The sequence below is a fragment of the Oreochromis aureus genome, linkage group 3, assembly GCF_013358895.1.
Source record: "Oreochromis aureus strain Israel breed Guangdong linkage group 3, ZZ_aureus, whole genome shotgun sequence".
Classification (NCBI taxonomy): domain Eukaryota; kingdom Metazoa; phylum Chordata; class Actinopteri; order Cichliformes; family Cichlidae; genus Oreochromis; species Oreochromis aureus.
The window spans coordinates 39,349,691-39,373,934 of NC_052944.1; the positions used below are offsets into that span (position 1 = coordinate 39,349,691).

At 41.2% G+C, this 24,244-nt stretch overlaps 1 protein-coding gene across 1 annotated transcript in view; it reads left to right on the top strand.

The window, feature by feature from the left end:
- The window catches only part of dysf (dysferlin, limb girdle muscular dystrophy 2B (autosomal recessive)), a 104,263-nt gene extending 80,314 nt beyond the window's left edge, over positions 1-23,949 (top strand). Inside the window, exons 46-56 of the mRNA XM_039610216.1 lie at positions 1,688-1,858; positions 2,066-2,208; positions 6,343-6,482; positions 6,612-6,700; positions 6,815-6,910; positions 6,992-7,133; positions 15,516-15,615; positions 18,189-18,361; positions 18,763-18,872; positions 18,986-19,133; positions 20,104-23,949. Of these exons, the coding sequence (XP_039466150.1) occupies positions 1,688-1,858; positions 2,066-2,208; positions 6,343-6,482; positions 6,612-6,700; positions 6,815-6,910; positions 6,992-7,133; positions 15,516-15,615; positions 18,189-18,361; positions 18,763-18,872; positions 18,986-19,133; positions 20,104-20,160 (1,369 nt within the window). The 3' untranslated portion in view covers positions 20,161-23,949. The remainder of the gene's footprint in view (positions 1-1,687; positions 1,859-2,065; positions 2,209-6,342; positions 6,483-6,611; positions 6,701-6,814; positions 6,911-6,991; positions 7,134-15,515; positions 15,616-18,188; positions 18,362-18,762; positions 18,873-18,985; positions 19,134-20,103) is intronic.
- The last annotated feature ends 295 nt before the right edge of the window (positions 23,950-24,244 follow it).

Below are 24,244 nucleotides of genomic sequence, written 5' to 3' on the forward strand. Positions count from 1 at the left end.
GGATGCAGTACAAAAACTAACTTTTAAATGTTATTCTTTAACTAAACTGAAGTGTAGTTAAAGTTTGCATTTGTTTATATTCAGCACTCCGGTGACCGATTACGCTCATTTCCACATCCACATGTTTATTCTTGAGCTCTACTAGAGTCGCTTTGCAAACTTCAAATATTTGTTAATCTTATATTAGGACTTGTTCCTCTGTCTGTTTACCTCTAGGTGTTTTACTGCCCTTCCTTTTAAGGCCACCTCCTCGTTAAGCTAACTTTCCTGTGATTGGATGTCCTTTACAAACTGAAGGTTTGGGTGGGGCTACTGTGCTCACAGACAGAGCACTTTCCCTCTAATGACTACATCCACTCTGACACCATACAGAGCCTAAGACCAGGAAAAAACTGCCTGAAACCTGAGCTTTGTGCTCACAGGGATTACTTATACATATACAGAATTTATTATTTGAACCTTTGCTCATTTGCCATGTTTAATATAAACTTCAACCGTCGTATACATAAGCATAATTAAAAGTTATTTGAAAAAAGACTAACAAAACCAGCTGAATATGAGATATCATCAGCAGGTGGCCTCTTTGCTTAGTTGGTAATCCAGCTCTGGTGATTGCTGCATAAAGGCTGGCTCCTATCCCAACTACAAAAAGGGCGAGAGGCGGGGTACACACTGGACAGGTCGCCAGTCTGACCCAGTTCTAATACAGACCCACAACCATTCAAACCTATGGGCAATGTAGAATAACCATTTAACCTAGCCCCACTAAGTGCATGTCTTTGGACAGTGTGAGAAAGCCAGAGTACCCAGAGAAACCAGGCAGACACAGGGACAGCTCTGCAAACTCATCACAGAAAGGACCCAGCCAAATAACTCAGGACCTTCTTCATTGTGCAGCTAACCACCATGCTGCTGTTCTGATTTTTTTTTTTAAAGAAATCTTTTTATATGCCTGCTACATGAATCTTAATGCACTGGAAACTGAAATCAGGGCAGCTTCAGTGCAGCTTTTCCTGAATTGTTCAAATGTATTCAAATTGAATGTCTTACATGATGACGATGATCCAGCCTAAATACATGACTCAGAATTATTTCCATTAGCACACATACTGAATTCACTCTATGTCACTCTTTCGTATGCTTGTTACTCTGTTTTGTGTCCTTCGCCCTTATGTGTGTTTTCCTGCCAGTAGGGGTCACTACACACAAACCAATCAGAGCACCAGGCCACAGTAGAGCAGAAACTTGGTGCACAACAGAGCTTCGACTGCAGGCTGTAAACTGCTCTCAGTCAGTGTGACAAGTCAGTGCACACCAGAGTTCTGCTAAAACGTCTTTCCATAGACTCATGAAGACGGCAACAGGGGGATAGGCTTGACAAAAATGTCCCAGCAGACCAGCACACATTACTCGTCACAGGAGTGAAACTTAAGAAGTTCCTTCAAGTGGACGTGCAGATTTATGCTCCTTTTCCAGGAGGTTTTATCTAACTTTGCATGTTAGAACATAATTTTGGCCTTAAAAACCACAAAAATTGTATCTGCATTTCAATCACTTTTACATGCATTTAAAATGCGATCACAATTCCAGTCATTGATGTGGTCACACAAAAGCGTGAGAGGCCACTGGAAAGCTCCTAATGCCTGAACCGAAGCTGAAAATTCTTTTCTGCTTTCCTTTTCTACAGGATGTTTGAGCTCACATGTTCTCTCCCACTGGAGAAGGACCTTCGCGTGATGCTGTACGACCACGACATGCTCACCAAAGACGAGAAGATCGGCGAGACGGTGATCGACCTGGAAAACCGCTTCCTGTCCAAATATGGAGCCAAGTGTGGCCTGCCACAGTCATATTGTGTGTGAGTAGACATTTTTCTGTGTTTATTAAGCTTAAACCGAATTTCAATTAAACTGATAATTAGACCCTGAACTGTTCCAGACGTCACCCAACAGAAATCAATGTGAGAACAAAACCTTTTTTTTGTGACAATGATTATAGACAGATATGACAAAATAAATAAAATTTTATTTATATTATTAGACGATTTTTGTCTCTCACCTGTTAGATCTGGAGTAAACCAGTGGCGAGACCAGCTGACACCCACGCAGCTGCTATACAGATTCTGTGAGAGAAGAAATCTGCGGAAGCCGGTCTATGAAGACGAAGCAGTCCGCTTCAAAGGAGAACGATACACCTCTGACGACCTCGGTGAGTGACCATTCCTCACAATTCAACTGAAGTATATAAACATGTGCAATAATAAATCTATACAGTTTGTTATATTGATACATTTATTGTATATAGATATGAAATACTTGAGCTGTACATCGATCAGGCATGAAGTTTTGAGCAATCACTGAGTCAGAGCATCTCCAAACCTCCCGCTATTATGGGATGTTGCCGGTCTGCAGTGTTCAGTATCTATTAGAAGTAATCCGAGGAAGGAACGGTGGTGGACCAGCAAAAGGGTCATGGTGGCCAAAGCTCACTGATGCACGTGGGCAGCAAAGACCGGCCCGTGTGGTCTGATCCAACAGACGAGCTGCTGTAGCTCAAACTGCTAAAAATACAGAGAGAATCACAGTTTGTTGTGTTTGTGGCTGCATAGCTGCAGGCCAGTGAGAGAGCTCATGCTGACTCCTGTCCACCACCGAAAGCACCAACAATGAATCAGAACGGGACCACAGAACAATGGAAGACGGTGGCTTAGTCTGATGAATCACGTTTTCCGGGTTTGTGCATTGCTCACTTGGGGAACACCTGGCACCAGGATGCACACAAGCCCATAGAGATCATGTGATGCTCTGGGCAATGTTCTGCTGGCAAACCCTGGGTCCTGCCATCCATGTGGATGGTGCTTTGGCACATAACACCTACCTAAGCATTGTTGCAGATCATGTATTCACCTTGCACAGGGACTCTATAACCACCTCCACCTCCAAACCTCTAGAGGCTATTTTTATTTTTTTGGCATAGTCCATATTGTTGCTTTTGAGATCTTTTAGCTGACTTCACTTTGTCTAATATTAAAATTTGTTTGATGACCTGAAGTATTTAAGTTAATTAATGAGAACTGGGGCAAATACTGCATAACACAAAGAAGAGCAGGAGTTTACAACCTTACAGCAGTGAGTGAGAGCAGAGGCAGAGCAGAAGACGTGAAGGTCTCACTTTCAGTGTCACTGCCTAAATAAATAAACAAATCAGGGATCCCATCATGAAAAACATAAGAAATCTGATTTGAGAACAGTAAAAAAAATTAAATGAGTAAAATGACGCCACAGATCAGATATTAAATTCCGTCTCGGTCTTAGCAGCTGCTATGTTGTTTGTGTTTTGATTAGAGCGTCGCCGGCTCCGCCAAACACAAACACACTTTTCACACAGCTGATTAAGTCGCTTACCAAAAATACAAACCGCAGATTTGTACCGTCCACGTATTCACATGTGCTCAGTGCCCCTTAAGTAAATTCACAGCAAGTAAATCAGTCTGCACTGTATTCCCACGGCACCCATATCCCCCTCGCTCTCTTCTTTTTCTTCCTTTATTTGCACTTTTCTTCCTCCCTTCTATTCTCTGCTTTTCTTTCTTCATCTTTTCTTTTCTTCTTTCAGTTTGACCCCATAACTCTGCTCTTCACAGCATCCATCACTCCGTCTACATCACCCTCATTTTTTGACTTGTTGTTTCTTGTTTTTCCTCTGTCCTTTTACCTCCTTGTCACCGTCCTCTCCTCTTTTCTTCTCTCACTCTCACCATTATCTCGAACTGTCTGGCACCTTAATTTCTTTCCTTTTCTCTGATGTTTTCCTTCTTCCGTGTTCTTTTCCACCATCTTCTCTCCATATTTGTTGGGATTTACATTATTCTTGGGTTGATATTGTTAATGTTCTCTTTTGATTTCAGTCTCTACTCTACTCACACACGTTTCCACATACAGTCATGTACAGATCAGTTTATAAAAATAAAATGAAACCTGATTGGAGCCATTGCCTGTTTCAGGCTCTCATCGTCCCTTCAATATCCAAGTCAGACCATTTAACCATAGGCATGCAATTTGACCATGTGCCAAACTGACCCATGTTGTAATTGATCACTGGCAATTTTTTGCATGTTTTTATTGGGAAAGTTCAGAGTGTTCAAACCTGAAGGCATCATAAATGGTAAATGGACTGAATCCTATATTCTGCTTTTCTACTTTGAGCCTCATTCACCCATACAAGCTCTTTTTCTCTACACGTAAGTGCTTTTTATCTAACATTCACACTTCAATGAATACAACTCAGGGTTCAGTATCTTTCCCAAGGATATTTTGGCATGCAAACTGGAGCAGCCAAGGATCAATCCACCATCTTTCCGATTAGTAGATAACCTGAGGTACAGTCACCCCCAACGGGCACCATCAGGTCAGGAGTGAAACCAGGAGCACGTTTGTAAGTAAAATAAAATTTGATTTATATAGCAAAAAGATCACAAAGTGCTTCACACGGAGATGACAAAGTATAACACAAAAACAGACAAAAGTTAACAAAATGTAATTCTAAAAAAGATGTGTTTTTAGTTGTTTTTTAAAAGAACGACTGAGTCCACAGATCTTAAGCTCAGTGGGAGAGAGTTCCACAGTCTGGGGGCCACAGTGGCAAAAGCTCAGACATCCACAGCGTTAATCACAGCAGACTGTGATTAAGTCCCCCCTCACGGTTAACAGTGAAGTGTTCTGTAACATCCTGAGGCGTCTAAAGAAGAACTTACCTTAACAGTTACCTGAACTAACACTGTGAGTCAATGTGATCTCAACATTTGGTTTCTTGGAAAAAAAAATTTTCTCAAATGAATCGCACCTTACATTTAATATCATCATCTTTGCCTTTCATCCTCGTCCCCTTCATTTCCTTCCCTTCTATCCTTTCATACTTTCTCCTTGCTCTTCTACTTCTTTGCTTCCCCCGTTCAATTTTTCCAACATTTCACTCCTTCTACTCACTTTCTTTTGATGCTTTCTCACCCCCATCACCCCCTCCTTCCCTGCCCAATCCCTCAGTTTTACCCTCCTCCTCTGCCACTAAAAAAAATGGAGGTGTAGAGAAGAAAAAGGAGGTGGGGGAGTGAAACCGCAGGACCACCTGAAGAGTGGAGTGATGAGATAAATATTCAAGATTCATTATCATCCCTGTGCGCACACAAAGCCGACCCACACATATGTTCCATGCAGGCTGCTACGGTGCGGGGGTCACGCTTGTCGTTTTTTTTTTTTGGTGATTTACAGTACAAGTGTGTGTGTGTGCGTTCTTGTGTGGACGAGCCAACGTCAACATCACGGTCGTCTCTCGGTTAGTGAGGAGCGCTGCCGCAGCGTTCTCTTTCCACAGTTGCCGCGGTTACTGTGCGTCAGCTTGCTGTCCATCAAACGGGGCTGCTAATTGGCCAAAAGGCCACGATCCTCATCCTCCCCTCATGAGTTTGGCTTTTCTTTGCTCTCTCCACCTCTTCGTCACATTCGTTTGTTTTTTTCTTTCTTCTCTTTGTTTCTTTTATTCACCTTCTGTCTTGAGTTTCTGCTCTTCTTCCATCCTTCGTTCCTCTCTACTTTCTGCTCGCCATCCTCTTTTTTTCAGTTTGTATTTTTCTTCCTTTTAGTTTTAATGTGGATTGCTTCTCTCCTTCTCTTGTTCTCTTTTCTGTGGGTTTGTTGTCTCAGAAGTCAAATTAAATATCCTACCTCTTTTGCCTTCTTTATCTTTCTTATCCACCTCTTCTCATCCTTCTCAAGTTCATGTCTTTTCTCTTCTTTTTTATTTAGCTTTCTCTCTCTTCATCCAGTCTTGACATCTTTTTTCTTGTCTTCCCACCTTGTTTCCTTTTCTTATGTCCTTTCCCCTCCTCTGTGCTTTTGCCTAGTCTCATCCTTCTGCTTTGCTCCTCTTTCATTTTCCTCTGCTTCATTCATCTTCACATCTCCCCTCCTCTCCTCTGCCTCCTCAGTCTTTCCTTCCTCTCCTCTTATAGCCGAGGTGACTCCGAGTTTACAGTCATAAACTTTTGACGTTAGCTTGATATTTTCATTTTGCTTGGAAGCCGTGAAGATTTTCCTCATTTGGTTGTGATGCAGAGAGAACAACCAATGCTTTAGAGTGTGTTAGTGTCTCACTAAGTGTGTATGTGCGTATGAATAATGAATTATTCCTAAGTGACCTGCTTGCTTCCCAGTTTGCCCAGTATTCTGGATTTCCATTCTCCACTCTTGAGTGGCCCGGCCCTGTACTTAAACCCTAATCTCTGTGTGTGTGTGTGTCTCTGTGTGTGTGTGTGTGTGTCTGTGTGTGTGCGTGTCATGTTTTCAGAGGACAAAAATGTGTCCAAACGTCATCTTGGCCCAATTAAGGAGCGACTGTCCCTTCACATCTTGAGGAAACTGGGATTGGTACCCGAACATGTGGAAACCAGACCACTCTACAGCCCGCTCCAACCTGACATAGAGCAGGTAGCGCGCACACACACACACTCCTACACTTCTGTGTGTGCTTAAGTCCTTCTCAGTTCCATCCTTTCCCACTTTTTTTTTCCAAAGCATTTTCTTACCTTTTGTTTGGTTGTCGGCGCTCTCTGTCAGGGGCGTGTGATGATGTGGGTTGACCTCTTCCCCAAGTCTCTGGGACTACCCGGACCGCCGTTCAACATCACACCACGGAAGGCCAAGAAGTAGGAACACAAACACACAAATATGTCAAGAAAGGCAAATCCATTTCCCGTTCTGGCAACCAAAACAAGTCAGTCAGTATCTGAGGTAATCCAATCTGGGGGGTTTTTTTTCAGGTTCTTCCTGCGTTGCATCATCTGGAACACCAGTGATGTCATTCTGGATGATGTCAGCATCAGCGGGGAGAAGATGAGCGACATTTATATCAAAGGGTAAGAGGAGCAAATCATTTAACTTCAAAATAAAGCTAAATAAACTGGGTGCGGGTCACAATAACTGATTCTGTCTTTCAGCTGGCTCGACGGACATGAACACAACAAGCAGAAGACAGACGTCCACTACCGCTCTCTGGGAGGAGAGGGGAACTTCAACTACAGATTCCTGTTTCCCTTCAACTACTTACCAGCAGAGCAACTGTGCGTCATCGACAAAAAGGTAACAACGAGCCCAAATACAGTGAAGGACCCTGTGTTTGGTTTGAATAAATTAGACCCACTGGGACATAAAATCCACTGTGGTGAGGCTGTGATTTCATGTCATCGTCATGATCTTTAAGACTAAATTTAGCAATCACTTGACAATAATTTATTATGCTGCGTATGCGGTTTAGAAACCAACGAAGGGACAAGTGTTGAAAAGTTTGAAAGAAAGGTGTTCTGGGAATACTTATACTGGGCTTTGAAAGTTGTGTTTGGACACTGATACAATTAGGCTACCGATCTACATTTTCCCATTCAGGAAGTGGTGAGTAACTAATGCACTTTCTGTGAACTAACCTTTCAAATAAATGTGAGGATTCCCATTTGGAAATACCATCCATCCAGCACATTGTAACTTCGCCAGGGTATGATTTTAGCATCTGATACCACCAAAGTAGAGGAAATGCAGGGACGAGCTACCCCTCAGTAGTTAAATCACATGTACTCCATCACCTCTGTCACAGCGCACCACACAAGTAGATAAAAACCACAGAGAAATCAGAATATTAGGATACTTTAACTTAAAACCGAGAAAGTTCTGGATGACCTGATGACATTTTTAAGAGTAGTGTTGTTGCTACTATGCTAACTAATCTATGCTTCAATAACATTTGAAATTAATACTATTCCTGAAAATCATCCTGGAGCACAGATATTTTTGACATGCAGGAAGTTTTGAACATCAAAACACAGGGATAATAAGGTGTTTATAGTTCGTTACAATAATGAAATATTCACAGGCATCAAGGGTTAGGGTTAAGGTGGGATATACAGAAATGCAGAAATAATGTGCAAATTATTACAGAAAGTGTATTCTGTAGAACAGCGGTCCCAAAGCCCTGGGCCACAGAGCGGTACTAGTCCGCGAGTCACTTGGTACCAGGCCGCAAGATTTGAGGCTTGGGTGTGAAATTGCTGGTTTTCAGGGTTTTTATTGTTAACTCTGTTTCACTGGGTCTTTTCCCGTGTTGTAGTTTTGCGTCTTATTTTGAAAGAAATATTTACACGTTACCATAGCGACCAGAGAGGGGCAGAGAGGAGGATGTTACTCTCAATGTTGTTGACGCATTTCAGGAGGACGCTGCATTTTTTGTGTTGGTCATATCATTTTATTTTGTTGTCTCCAAAAGTTGAATCTGTTCATCTGGACGTAGTGACTTCTTCAGTCTCATGAGACTGAAGAAGTCACTTGGATGAGTGACGAAACGTTTGTCCCACAAAACGCTACGTCCAGATGAACAGATTCAACTTTTGGAGATTTACTTTCCTGGATGATTGAGAATGCATCAAGACGTTTATTTTGTTGTATTTATCCGCGACACCTTAAAGGCCAGTCCGTGAAAATATTGTCTGACATTAAACCGGTCCGTGGCGCAAAAAAGGTTGGGGACCGCTGCTATAGAACAACACATACTTGGAAGGGATGCCTGAGATGTATTGTAATATACTTTATTTTGTCATAAAGTGATGCAGAAAATTTACAAAATGATTCATAAAAGTTTGCAAATATGCAGAAAATTTATTGTCTGACCTGAAAATTACCTGATGAAGAAACCCCCACCTCCTTACCCCCATACTCCAGCCTACGTATTGACAACATTCAGTTCCTGCACACAGACGCAGACTGTAAACTTGTTCAGTTATAATTTAAAAAACCTCGCTACAAGCCCCTTGCCCAGTCCAAAAAACAGCCTCAAAATTAGTTTAATCTTATCACCAGTTAGTTTCTATGAGCTGGAGACATGTGGCAAAACCATCACACCCAAACATGAGCCAGTGCACAAAGTTCGGTCAGGGGGAATTTCCAAGGCGAGGTCGTCCCTCCAGAGTCTGCTAACGAATCTACTGTGGCCTTCAGTTAACAAAAATAATGATGTGACAATTTAACAAGAAAGAGTTGTGAGTTAAATGTTGTTGAATCTCTGAGACTCAACAATAACACTGAGTGAAGAGCTAAAATAACATCACTCCCGAAAACTGGAATAACAACCCGGCTGTCATTTGCTTTTCTTGGCATGAGCCGGAGGCTCTTTAGCCGCTCGCGGCCGACATGTTTTACGACGGCGTTCTCTCGCTTGCAGCAGCATCTTCAATCAGCAAGCGGCTGAACAGACGAGAGGGAGTTTTAAATGAAAAACTCCGCTAGGCGGAGAGAGCCTCAGCTCGAAAACAGAGCTGCGGCCAGAAAAGGAGTTTATGAAGCCAGAAACCTCAGCGGTTGGTGATATAATCACTGAGTCACAGGGACAAATCAGTGGCGCTATCAACACTCTGCAGTCTTGCTGTGTGATGGTCGGACGGGGTGTGTGGAAGGAAAAGTCGCACTTGTTGTCTTTTCCAGCTTGATTAGTCCAACGTAGTCACCATAACGTTTGTTTTTCTGACTTCAGCCTTAAAATTCAGCCTTTCAATTGAAACGTCGATCTATCATTCAGTTTGAGTAAAATGTTTAAATATACCGTTCGCGTTCCCTCACAGCGCAGTGTGATGTCTGAAGTGTTCTCATTGTGTCTGACCAGAACTCCAACCCACTTAGATTGACTTGCACACAAACCAAAGGACTAAAAGTCAAGTAGTGATGGAGTTGTCAATGCACAATTCTGTGTGTGGTAACTGGGAATGTGATTTTTAGGCAAATGAATTAAAAAACAAAAACAGATGAGTCATTCTGGGGCGATTTCCCTGAATTTTAACACTTTGCTGATTGCCCAAACCTTTGGGTGCCTCATCTCTCATTTGCATAATGGGAGGACAGCGGACAAAATGTAGCCTCCTGATGCTCAATAATGCAGGTAAAGAAATCCCAGAGAGTTGATTCAGTTTGTCTGAACACCACACTTTCAGCGGGAGAAACATTTTGTCACTCGTCCATTTGGATGAGTGAACTGAATGAGATTTCTGGGTAACCTTGTAAGGGAGCTGAATTCCCCTGAGTACATCAGGCAAGGATGCACTGATCTGAGTTTTTCCAGCTCACACCTGATACAGGTGTCTCCCAGTATGGAGAACTGATCCAATACCAGTGTTAAATCGATCATTTGTATTCCTCGGTGCGAACAAGAGACAAGGAATCATGTGGAGCAACATCAGGCTGGACTTAAACAGCTTTCCAAGCTTTGTTAAATAGAACGTTCCAATAATAATAATAATTTTGCTGAGTTGATATCTGTTAACAACTAGAGAAACTAGAGACACAGGCATTATTTAGTATCAGAGGCCCATTAACATCACTAACAGAGGTCATTAAAATCTTTTCCTAGCAGCAGATCTAGTATATTAGTAAGACAGCATTGCTCGCCAGTGAAAGCAAACAAATTTATCCAAACTGGAATATTCTCCATTTTTCTTCACAATCAGTGGCGTTACCTTGGCCTCCAGTAAGGCTGTGAGGGATCTTGGCATCGTTGACCAGGAATATGTCTTTCAATGTGTGCAGCAAATATGTGCATTTGTGCAACATCTCTAAAATTAGAAACTCCTTGACTCAGAGTGATGTTGAAAAACTAGTTCATTCAGGTTAAAAACCTGAAAAGCCTTCAGCTGATCCAAAATCCTGAAGTGAGAGTACTGACAGGGACCAGAAACAGAAAGCACATTGACTTTATTTGATTGGCTCCACTGGAGTCTCTTGAGCTACACCCTGTAGGCACACCAGCAGTTTGAAAATATTACCACCCTTTGAAGCACGACAGACCAGTCACATTGCTCCAGTGCTTTTGTTTTAAGTGTTTCAAATGCTTTAATTAACTATGATTTTAAAATTGATTTCCCGTGTGTGCCTTGTTTGCACAGATTTTCCATATCAAACTCTTTGACACTATTTAAAACATTTACACGCCTGTCAAATGTTGCCACTGTAAGTATAATTGTTTTGTTATTGAAACGTGACCAAAGAACGCCCAAAGAACAAAGGCACACTAGCTGAATTTATTTATGCTGTATGTAGTTCAGCTCCACCATCAATTCAAATAGAATAGAATTCTAATAGAATCTACAGAGAACGATGAGTCAAGGAAGCTGGAGAGAAGACCAAACGAGTTTCTGCACTTAGCACTCTGGCAACAAAACGACAAGCTGATTGCTGCTGCTAGATACTGCAGACAGCAGTTTGACACACACACACCCACACACACACACACACACACACACATATGCAGACGTCCCACCCTGACTTGTCACAGCTGTGAAGTGATAACTTGGATGGAGTTTGTGGATAAAGTGAGCCAAGGAGCTCACAAACAAGGTAACGTGCTTTAGGAGCTACACACGCACATACACACACATACACGCACACACACACATACACGCACACACACACACACACACACAGAGGGTGTAGTGTGTTTACGCTCAGTGTTTTTGTGTTGTTATGAAGTGTGAGAGCATGCTGTGGATTTAGGCTCTGATGTAGAGCGTTGATGTGAAGCCTTTAGAGCAGCTGCAGAGAGGACTCTGTTTAGATGGACACTAAGCACTTTTATTTTATTTAAAAAAAACCACCACATCTCATTTTGCAGAACTCCACGCTCTGTTTACCTTAAAAGGTGCAGGTCTCATCCTCCTCTTGAGAAAACACCAATTTTATTTTCACCTTCTCATGCAGAGGACGGTTGTAGAAAACAGAGCCCAGAAAAGTGAATGACGTGCAATTGAAAGCTTTGGGGAGAATAAATTGGGAGAATAAATGTAGAGTTTAGTGTTTCTAAATGCACAACATTTAGTAGCAGAAGAAACAATAAAACAAAAGCTAAATAAAAGAAATACAAATTGACTAAACAAAGTATCTCAACAAGGTAAAAAATACACAAATTTATTAAAAAAATAAAAGGAAAAAGGAAAGTTCAGCAAGTAAAAAACTAAATATATCACAGTTAATATTAATACGTTTAAAAAAAAACTAACAAATGAATGCCGTTATTGTGGTGTGATGTGGTAAATGTATGTGTGCTTGGGGCAGCAGAGCTGAAACGGATATCACACAGTGTAACAACCCTTATTATGATATAGCACCGCTAGGGTGAGTTGTCCTATTATTGTAGTAGTTGGAGAGTCTCCTAGTGTGAGTGTAGCGGCAGCCATTATAGCCAAGCATCTGCTTAGAGAGACCTTACCATTGTAACAGGCTGGCGTTGGCAACTACCTAACCCTGGCACATGTATGTACGGACAGAGTAGAGCTTTGGAGACCTGGCTTCTATGGTCATGTTCCGCTAACAGTAAATAAAGGTCTCTTGTTGTATTCAACTAACTGGCCTCCGAGTTGTCCAGCTAACCTCCACACCACATGCCTGCTACACCTGCTAGCCACTCCTTCCTCGCCAGACCGCTGTTACAACAGGCCTAAGGAATGCTCGGCAACCTCTCTGGAACCTCCCTCCAGATGCTAAGAAAAAGTATGTATCACACAACCAGTTGGTGAGTGGTTGTTGGAGGTTTTCTCTCTGTCGCTAGGAGAATTTGCCACCTAGCGACAGCTACATCCAAAAAGAGACGAGGAGGTATACAGTGCCGCACACAGAAAACATCTGTGTAATTTCTTCTTCTTTCCTACGGGTGATAAAAACTAAATTCAAATGTCTGCTCTCAGTTATAAAAATGTTCGCCTAACATAACATGAAGGAGGAAACTATCCGTAGAGCCCCAAATGTATTTGTGTTTTTTCTGTAGCGCACTGCAAATGTGTTTTTTTTTTAGTGCTTTTTAGTTCAGTATTTTAAAACGACAGTTTCTGGATATGGACTCACTTTGGGAGCCAGCCTCTAGTGTCCACGGGAGGAACTACCAGTCCACAAATGTCATCAATCCTGTTATCCAGTCAGTGGGTCAGCATTTCATGACTTCAGTTCAGTTCATTTAAAAAAATATTCACCCCCTGAACGAGGGTCTCAGACTAAAACCTGCTGCCCCTCGACTTGATCGTACTGAGTGGGGGTGGGTGGGTCCTGCCTCCATGATACCACCATGATGGCACCGCAACACCAGCCTGCAAAGGAATGAACAGATCCTGGGATCATTGCTCCACAGTAACAGAAACGAAAGAGTCAGAGCGAGAAAATTAATATTTGTATTCAAAGGTTGCCAAGTGCAACTTTTTGTTTGTGGAAAATCTCCTCGCTATATTAAGTAACAGCAACATGCTGCCGTATTGTGCAAATCACAGAGGGGGGTAATTTTAATTCAGGTGTGAGAAGCCGTACTTTATGTCAGCATAACAAAGTCTCACACGCAGATAAAAAGGACGACTGAGCGAATGGAAAGAGAAAGAGAGGAACTCGATGTGCAGCAGCTGCACAGTGAAGCCCATTAGCACAAAGGTGAGACAGGATCAGATTCTGTCTGACAGTGTGGCGTGAATTTACCCGAGGCCATTATAGCTATACTGTAACACACACCATGCAGACACACACACACATTTCCAGTATGGAAGTGGAGATGCAGTGAGACCTGTGTTGATGGAGTGGCTGCAACATCATTCAGCACAATTTGAGAACATGTAGAGAAGAGTGGAGCAGACTTTAAAAGGTGAACCACCTTCTATTATTATTATCCTTCATTTATGTCCTTCATTTAAGTCTCATTGGGATTTGAAATCTCATTTCCAAGACAGACCTGGTCAATAGGGCAGCAAAAGTTACAACACATCAACACATAACAATATATCAAGTAGAAACCCAAATATTCAGTACAAACCAGTGAGCATGTGTGAATCATATGCAAAAGCAGGTCATTAAGAGCGACATTAAAAACAGTAACACTACCAAAAGATTTATTCTATCGCTCCTTTAAAATAGACATACAGCTGCTGAGTAGCTGGACAGTGGTGGTAGTGGTAAGACTACACGGCTTTGGAACTTCAGGTTGGGGGTTCGAGGAACCAGGACACACTGATGAGAGTTGGCCTACTGGAACAAGAAGGCACAAGTGGGCAAGTTATGAGAACACGTCGCTGTGGGAATGTTAGTACATGAGTAACCCCAGCGGAAGGGGTTACGTGAATAGGATGAAGGACCTATGAAATCTTCAATACCAAACACAAATTCTACAGCAAGGGGAGCCAGGATGACAGGTCAGGGGGCAGATATCATCACCCCCACCCGAGATTAGTTACCAAGCCCCAAGTACGATGGAAGAAGAAGCGTTGAGTGCGACAGGAACTGACCTGAAAGAGAGTTCATATATATGTATGTATTAGTGCTGTCAGCGTTAATCTTGTTAAAATTAAGTTAACGCCATAACTGCACTAACGCGGCAAATCTCCATTAACGAGCTTACCGCGGATCGCCCCGTGCGTGGGGCTGCACGGCGTCAACGCGTTAGCACGGTTAGCTCGTGCTAGAAAACAAATATTATATTAAAAGTGCATGGTTTTCTTATTGTGCCCTCAATGCTAAATCTTAAAACTGCATTATGTAAGCTACAAAATGTCAGGTATACAAAACAATAGTGTTGCACATAACTTGCTGGAAATGTGTGGATGCTGCACCGATAGCTACTGTAAAAACTTTTGATAGCTATTGTGAAAAAAAATAGGGCAGATTTAGCTTAGATTTTCCCTACACACATAAAAATCAGTCACACTCACTGATTCCTTTCACCTGTAGTGGACTGGATTCACACAGCAATTACAAAGTGGAGCTCTGTTACAGTTACAGCCACTTCACGTTAAAAATGGTTCCTTGAGGTTGGGGTCTTTGACTTTAATGAAATCCCCACCAGTGATGTAGTCAGTGCAGCCATGAGTGGTGACACACGCCCAAACTCCATGTGATAAACCTCCTGGTACCTCCAGCATTATGTATATTTTTCTCAGCCTGAAATGGACACAGCTCAGGAGAAATATGTTGATGATAGATATTTAGGTAAACAAATTTATTCTTAAATCTTTTCATAGAGGCAAAGGTTCTGTCTTTTTTCATCATTTCTATTTCATAACACAATATATTTACTCCATATCTCCATACAAACTATTTATAGCTGATTTTTTTTTGTTTTTATAATTTTTTCATGTGGATTTTTTCCATGTATTGTTTGAGTTCCTTTTTTTCTTTCAACACTTCTTTCTTTCTCTGAAAACAGCCTTCTCAGCAGGCATGTTTTCAAAGCACCAAGCGGTTGTTTCAGTCTTTAATGGGCATAAATGAAAAGGCAGATCTTCTTTCAGGGCTTCTATATCCTGAGTGTTTACCCTGCACCTCTGGTTATACAGTTTTGAGCAAAGCTGTACAAGAATAAACAAAACGAATCAGAATTCATGTTTTGAGGATATATCATTGAAAGGAGGAACCTGGTGTTATGAAATTGCAGCTGTTTCCCATTTTCTGCCTTCTGATTGTCTGCAGGAACATTTCTGGAGTTTGGATAAAGCCGAGACTAAACTGGCTCCTAAACTGACCATTCAGATCTGGGACAACGACAAGTTCTCCTTTGACGACTACCTCGGTAAAAACCATCACTTTGACTGTCTGTGTTTGTTTTTTCTGGCGTGCCACAATCTGTTTACTGTGGAAAATGAGGTGAGGTCTTTAAAAAAAAATCATGATTTATCTCATCCTGCTGTCACAGCTGGTTGGTCCCAGAGATTTCAGACCCATGATGTGTGTTAAAAACATAATTGGATTTCCTTCACGAAACCTCAGTGAGATCAAAGTCGGAATAAAAGCCATTTCTTCTGTTCTTTGATTTACTGTAAAATGTGTAAATGGATCCATATTCTCCAGGTCAGAAACACATGTGTTCGACTTTGGATGGTTGAAATGCACTTAAGTCATTTGTGTATGACATTTAGACAGATTTCCCCTCATTTCTGGCTCCAAGGTTTAGGAGGTAAATCTATCCAGGGAACCATATGTGCGATGTACGAACAGCTACTGTGATAACATTTATCTTTAGAATTAGCGCTCGCCCGTTTCCACTGCGTCTGCACATTTTACAGCAAGGGAGGGGCTGCTTTTTCTGCTTTTTTTTTTTTTTCTCGAGTCTCAAGCTGTCCAAATTCTGCCTTTCCTTCACCCCTAACGCTGCCCCAGCCCAGTCCCTTAAAATAACTTACCACCGAGATTCTCCCTTTCGCTCCCCCTGCATGGGTTCAGCTTCTTTTCTTTATTTTTGCCAAAGAAGGGAGGATGACAGTCTGTGGACGGAGCGTCCCTCTGCGGTGTGAGACAAGGAGGAAGATGAGGAATCCAGATTCTGACCTGTTCCTGTCTGTCACCGTCTCGCTCTGCTGCAGCGTTTTCTCCCGCTCGACTTTATTCACCTCATAGAGTCTGCGGGTGTGTGGCCACCTCAAAGCATTTTTTCCATGCCTGCCTGTCTTCAGCTCGTCGGCTTGGACCGCCGACTGTTAATCTTCCTGCACGGTGTGCGGGTCAGACACGAGCCATTTTCCTGCGGTCGTACTGTCAAACTGAAGCTAACTCTGGAAAAACACTTCCAGTGGATCTCTGGTCTCTCTTCAGCCCACAACTTAATGTCAACAAAGATCAAACCTTTTACTAGCTACCCTTCACCACAGGGTCGCCAATAATTCACTCAGCGCACGCTCAGTAATTAGTCATTCAGAAAAACTGGCTAAACAGACAGCTGAATCTGCTGAGTTTTAGAGATCTAAGCCTTGCTTGCCCCAAAATATCCATCTTCTCCAACCCTGCTTAACAAATACAGAGTTCAGGCTGTAAAATATTTCGCTGCACCAAAAGTGCAGTTTATCAGCTGACAGAAGACTCCCGGGAATTGTCGTGGTTGACACAGTTTGACTTCCTGGCAGATTTATGGATATTCTCCTGGCAGAAAGTTGTTGTTTTTTTTCTTTCATTGTTTGTGTGATTAGGTCATTACATCGTCACATGAGATGTTAAACCTTGAGCCAATCATAGCTTGACATTTTCATAACTAGTACAATGTCATTAGGAAAGAGCTGCAAGGGAAACAAACATGAAGAGAAACAAGAGGATATTATTGGTGGATGTTGTTGCATGAAAAGGTGCCCTATTGAGAGTTTAGACTGCATGTGGGCCAACATTGCACTGTTTCCCCAGCTTTTATTATTCTGATCCATCAAGTTGGGACAATGAAGTCGTTTTTTTATATTCACAAGTGTAAAGCTAACTCTATCTGTGCACCATCTTAAACTGAATGGCTAAGTAAACCTTTTTGGGCCTGAGTAACTATATGTGCCATTGTGATATTTTAATTCATAAAAATGTTTCCTAGTGTGAATTTTTTTTTTTCTGACCCGTTCTCAAAGAGTATGAAATTAAGCAGCAAATGTATAGCAGGGGAAAGACTTACAAATCAAACACTTTTCATCTCTTTGTGAGGTGGATCGTGGGTAATGAGTTTTCTTCCTACTAAGGTGGCTGTTGCATCATTGTTGTTTAGTTTAATCTGCTTGGTGGCTGTAATTTTTCCCTTAGTCCCCTCACATTCTAACAAAGCCCCATTTCCATTATGTGTGTGGTTGTCGTCATAGCAACGTGTCCGAGCGTCCCGCAACATAATCAACATGCGACATGAATGCTACAAAAAAGTTGGATGTCGAGGCAAGAATATAGACCTGCTGCTCACACTTTTCGTCAGTCTCGGGGAACGCAGCATTGTTTTTGTAGCCATTTCCCTTGTTGTCGGGTTTCAAAAATGACTGTTTTAATTTTCGTAAACAAGACGCTCTCATGACTCATCGAGTGACACTTCTGACCAGCCAATTGGTGGCATGCAGTCTGTTAACGTCACGTTTCAGTACCTGCTTGGATCCCTTGAAATCCGGCCGACCAGGTACTATGACCTAATGGAAAACCCTGAAAACCATGGCGAACCGTGCTGAGTCAATCCGAGTAGGGTCTAATAGGAAAGGGGAACTTTGATAATCATGGGGCTGGATAGTTTAGACGTTTTAATGTAGAAAAAAAAGGAAAATATCAGACATCAGTATAGTCAGCAGGTGTTGTTATCATTATTATTATTATATTATCTATGTGAGTCTCTGTGTAACTGTAGTGCGCTTGTTTCTTTAGGTCACCTGGTGATGGACCTGAACCACATGTTGCGTCCAGCAAAGTCTCCAGAGAAATGTACCCTTCAGGTGCTCGACCAGCCACCGGACAAACTGGTGTCTCTGTTTGAACAGAAGACCGTCAAAGGCTGGTGGCCCTGCACCTGCGAGAATAACGGAGAGAAGATCATCGCTGTGAGAGCACAAACGCACACACAAAACCATTTTCCACAAGGATGCGAAAACGTATAAGCCCACTGCCCTTTTCTTTTTTGCATATTTGTCACACTTAACACGCTTCAGGCTCATGAAACAAATTTTAATGTTAGATCAAAGTAAACCAAGTCCATGCCAAATGCAAGAAAATCTTAAAATATTTGTAATGCATATGCCATACAGTTATTTATGAAACACCGGCACTGAGTATTTTACTGGGTATTGGGATGAAGTTTAAAATCCTTCCCTTAAATAAGGACTGTCAAGTAAACATCATTCAGCTTGTGAGCAATTACCGTTTCACCCACCTGCCAGTCGTGCCTACTTTGTTCTCTGAAGAAAGGACGAGACAAACTGTGTGTTTGCTGCCTCCGTTTCAGGGGAAGGTGGAGATGTCTCTGGAGATAGTGACAGAGCAGGAGCAAGAGGAGAGACCAGCCGGCCTCGGCAGAGATGAACCCAACATGAACCCTCACCTGGAGCAGCCTCAGTGAGTCTACACACACACACACACACACACACACACACACACACACACACACACACACACGGTGAACAACACACACAAATATAGTTTCTCATCCTTGTCTTTTCTTCTCTCAGGCGTCCAGAGACATCCTTCCTGTGGTTCTCCTCCCCTTACAAGACCCTCAAATACATCCTGTGGAGACGGTTCAAGTGGTTCATCATTCTCTTCATTTTCCTATTCTTCATTATCCTCTTCCTTGGAGTCTTCCTCTACTCCTTCCCGGCAAGTTTTAGTGTGTGTGTGTGTGTGTGTGAAAGAAAGAAACTGTGACAAAGCAGCTTCAGAGAGCTTAATTGCAGCAGAGACGGAGAGGAGGCGGCTCCAGTCACACAGGTTTAGAAACTGGTTGCCAACCATCTGGCAACCTCTAGATGCTATTGAAAAATGAGTAAGAAATCAGCACCAGCTGTGCCTCCAGCAATCACAGCAACCGGTCGGTTGCTGTGATTGGCTGGTGGCAGTTGCAGTGAAACTGATTGCTAAAACCTCAGTAATGCAGGCCTAGAGATCGGTCATTGATAAGCGGGGAAAAATGCACAATCCCCAACTGGTTGGCAAGTGGTTGCTGGAGATGCTTAACAAGCTGCACCGTAACCTTCTTTGCAATTACTTCTAAGATTGCCGCGGCCCCCGGTTTGCATGGAAGACACGGACTTGTCTCCAAAAGCTGTTTGCCAAATGTTTACTGAGCGGGAGTGAAATTGAAATTCGCTTTCATAGGAAAGGTTGTGACTTACCTATAAAGCCAACGCATTCAAAAAGAAACAACTTTTATTTTGGTTTGTAACCCACTTTCTTAAATTTCGTGGTTAGTTAGCAAGGGATTGCAGACAGAATGCAAACATCCAGCAACCACCTGCCAGTCAGTCGGTAAATAACAGTTTTTCCTGAGAGACTAGAAGTTGCAGAGGTGCCACCAACCAGTCTCTAGGTCTGTGTGACTGAAGCCGTACACGGAATAACACTGGGAAAATGAGACACGGAGGCAAAGACAAGGCAAAAGAATTGTGCTGAAAACTAAAAGAACATTAAGAAATTACAAAATCAATGTAAAAAAGAAGAAAATGTAAAAACAAATGCCTAAATGTTGACTCTTTAAATGACAGTCGAGAGGGAGAAAATGAAGAAGAGAAAGCATTTGCAACAAAAAGAAAGGAACTTCCTGCATTATTTTGTGTTTTTCCTCTAACAGAACTATGCTGCCATGAAGATGGTGGGACCATTTGGACCAGCCAAGGAAACAAAGTGAAGATGAGGAGCATTTGAAGGAAAAGACAAGGAGACGTGAATAAATAGAGACAATGAGAAACCATACCACTGTTCTGAGAGTGAAACGAGCCCGGATTTTATTAGCCCTTCCTTCTTCTTTTTGAGACTTTTTCTGTTGTCTTCCTGGAGTCATGAGTGATGAAGTCAGCCAAATTGTCAGATCCAGATGTCCTTTGATATAGTCACACCTGATTAGCACTGGCTGTATGTGCGCTTATGTTTGATATGTGTGCATTTTGTGCCTTTACCGTTAAATTCACTTCTGTACTTCTGTGCTGAAAGCGTTTCCAAAGTTACTATCAGAACTCAGCGTGTGCCGTCTGCATCGCCATCATCCCTCAGTCACCGCTTTCATCTCTCTTCCCGCCTCGCGCTCTCTCTGCTGCCCTCACGCAGGGGAGGAGGAGAAGAAAAGCTCGCCGCTGAGTGAGGCCGCGCTCCGAAACAGCAGAAACAGAATTAAAGATCGTGATATTGATGGTGTTTGATCTTTTTACCGCCCGCTGCTTCCCTGCGAGAGGCATAGTCAGGTCAGGCAGTCAGTTTACCGACTCATGTCAAACTTTATCACTCCAAAAAATTCAATCTGAGGTTAAAGCGTGGCGGGAGTTTTCAGCGATTATTCTCTTTGAATCACCTTTTAATGTTGTTGCCCTGCTGCTTTCAAGTGCAATCAGACTTTTTTTAATGATCAGATCAGAGTTAAGTTGGTAGAAGTGAAACATAATATCCAGGCTGGGTGTTTTTTTTTTTTCTTTGATTATATTTTTATTACAGCAGGTCACATACGATGCCTTCAGGTTGTGTGGGATTTCCGAGCACTTACTGATTACTGTTAAAAACAAATTATTGTAGTTCCTCTCCTTACCTATCAGTTCTTCTCCTTCTTTTCCCTCATCTTCCCCTCCTCCTTCTCTATCCAACCTAATCCCCCTCCTCCTCAGGGTTCAGCAGGTTAAGTCAGGGATTTGCTTTTGAGCCTTATTATTACATGGCATGTTTTAGATAGATGATGTGGGCTGATATGGACACACAAGGACACATTGTGTTGTTGATCCTTAAACAGCTCGAGCTTTAGTGAGCAAAGCCGAACATCGGTGAATGATAAAGAAGAACGGAGTCATAATTTGAAAAATTTTATGTAAAGTCTCATTTTTGCTTATATTTATTATCTTCTTTTCTTTGGGTGCAACCACATCCTGGCTTAGTTTGGTTTGCTCCACAGTGGAAAAGTTGACTTGGACCCTTTTAGTTGGTTTTAGGTTCACACCAGCTGGTTACAGGCCGAGCAGGGCTCGTAAATAAAAGTCACATCGACTCACAAGCAGCTCATTTAACGTGCACACTTTCGGTAACCTGTCGTCCTGCCAGGTCAGAGAGGATTTACCTCCGAGCTTCACTGCATCAGCATATATCACAGTTTCTAAGAGTAGGTGTTTTTGTGTGTGTGTGTGTTTTGTTTGTTTTTTTACTTTAGCGTATTTCAATGTTCACCTTTAAATGCTGCATTTTTCTCTTTTTTTGTAGTTTGTTTTAATTAGTGATTTGATTAAACTAAAAAGGCAAAAAGTCTCACGAAGTCAAATTCAAAAACCTCTGAGGTTAAGGCTTACTAAAGTTCATTTGATTTATGCTGCAGATACATATAAAATGAAATCCAGTGCTTTATGATTATAATTATTTTCCAAGTACTCACAGTATGTTGAGTTTCTTCATAGCATTTAATCTCCCTTTTTGAATGTATGGAATTAAGTTTTGAAGTATGAATTCCATAGTTTCTGTCTTTATTAGCATGTATGGAGGACCAAAGCTGCCAGAGAAAGACAAAAGTTAACATCAGAAAATGAATGAATATGGCATTAAATGCAGCAAATTAAAATTATAAATACATTTAAGCATTATTTTCTTATAAAAGCTTGTGGATGAAATACATAATACATATATTTTGAATATTACAAAATGTTTCAATTTTTATACTTTTTTAATGTACTTATGCACCTTTTGCGTTAGTTTCATTTTATTATTTACCATTTATTCTTCTCTTTTTTTTTATCAGTTTATGTATTATGTATTTATTTATGTATTAAATGACAGTACTATTTTCAGAATGATTAATTAACCTCTTGGACACAAAGCATCCTGGTGTTGATCAACCAGATGGTTGATCTTAAAGAAAGTTTCCCAGCATATATTAAACAAATACAAAAAGCCACACCTTGGTGGCCACACTGTTTTTCTTTTTTCATCATGAAACTGAAATGTTAAATAAAAAGGTTTGAGGGGAAAAAATAAACTAATTTAATGGAAAAAATAGGAAAGTAAATAAATTGTTTCTACAGGTAATTAACGGGCAATAAATTAAACAAAAAAAAGAAAAAAAAATCCTACATGGAGTGTATTAGTTGCAATGCGTGTAATGCCATATTTATTTATTAGGTCCTTTTTAAAAAGGTAATTTGTTTAAATTTTGACAGTTTTAGTCCTCCACCGTTGACTTCCTAACTTTAATGCACTATAAAAATTCTTTATTATAATTTTAGTTTGTGAGAGAAAAGAAGGATCAGACTAATAAAGGTCAAATTTATTTAAAAAACACACTTTAAATTTTTATTCTAAAACATTTTCATCAGACACTGCTGGTTTCCACGGACACCAAATACCCCAAATCTGCCTGACTGTGGGATGTTTAAAGTGTCTGATGGTTTCAAGTTAGTTATGGGGAAGTATTTCAGGTTACTTCTCACTGGCCTGAGGTTCTTCCAGATGTTTATATTGCAGATATTCTTGGTTCATATACAAGTTTATTATTAGCTGATAAAAATGAAGCAAACAGTATAGTTTAGAATTGTTTGAATTAAAAGCTTAAAAACTTTAGTAGTTCTGCAGCTCCTACAGTAATAATGGATGGATGGATGTCATCTGCAGGTGAACATTTGTGCGTTTAAAAAAGACCATAATGTGAAACAACATGCAAAGCTCCTTTGCTTTGTGTCTGAATGCAGCAGATCTCTGTTTAGAGGTGGGCGTTACTGTCAATTAAGCAGAAATAGCAGAATATTTCTTCAGCTTTTTTAAGTTTGTTACTTTTTAGAGTTTTGAAATAGCTTTGTGTATTAAAGTTCTGCTGATGTTAACAAGTCTTGAAAGGGAGAAATTTTACTGAGACAATCCTGCTGACAGTGCCATATATGTACACTGGTTATTTGAAGTCTCGAGAAGCTGAACATTGACTCAGCGCTGTTTTGACCTGACATTATTCTTCTCAGTGAATGCAACGTGCCTTCAAGTCTTTAGCCTTTAGCTTTGCTGCCTTGTTGTACAGCAACACTAGCTAACACCTTCCTCAACAGGAAAGGAAAACAAAATCACATGCTTCTGTGACAGTTTAATGCTGCTTATCTTTTCACTGTTATCTGCAGAAACCGGGGGTTGATCTTGTTGTTTGAACCTAATGCTTTACTCTTCATGTAAACTGCACTGTGCTTCAGTTTTAGACACAAGCAGGGCTCTGCTGCTGGCTGTGATAAACTCCTGCTGCCAAAAAACTGCACTGAACAATAACACACGAGGACTGTGTCATGTGAAAGGACAAAGCCCTTAGCTGTTACTGTAAAAAATAAAATAAAATGATATTTTAATGTTTTGTGGGAGATGTGCACTGAATGTATTCTAAACATGATATGAATTTGACTTCATAGCTGCAGAGAGCAATACTGTGTGCACTGCATTATGTCTGTACTATCAATAAAACTGCACTCTTACCCTTTGACTAGTGAGTTTAATTAGATGCTCGTGCATTAGTGAGAAGAAACATTATAAGCCATGTGTACGTCACATGAAAAAAACTTGTGACCTGAAGTGAAAACTCAGACTCACACACAATACAGATGTTTTTAGATTCAGCTTGACTGACACAGTAAGTAGATGTGATTATATAATTGTTATATCATCTGCTTAGAAATACTTAAACTTACCAGAGTGAGTGATCTTCTCTATAAACAGCTGTCTGTACATTAATGAGAGTATGATAAGCGTGTTTATACAGAGTATGACAAAGGTACCAG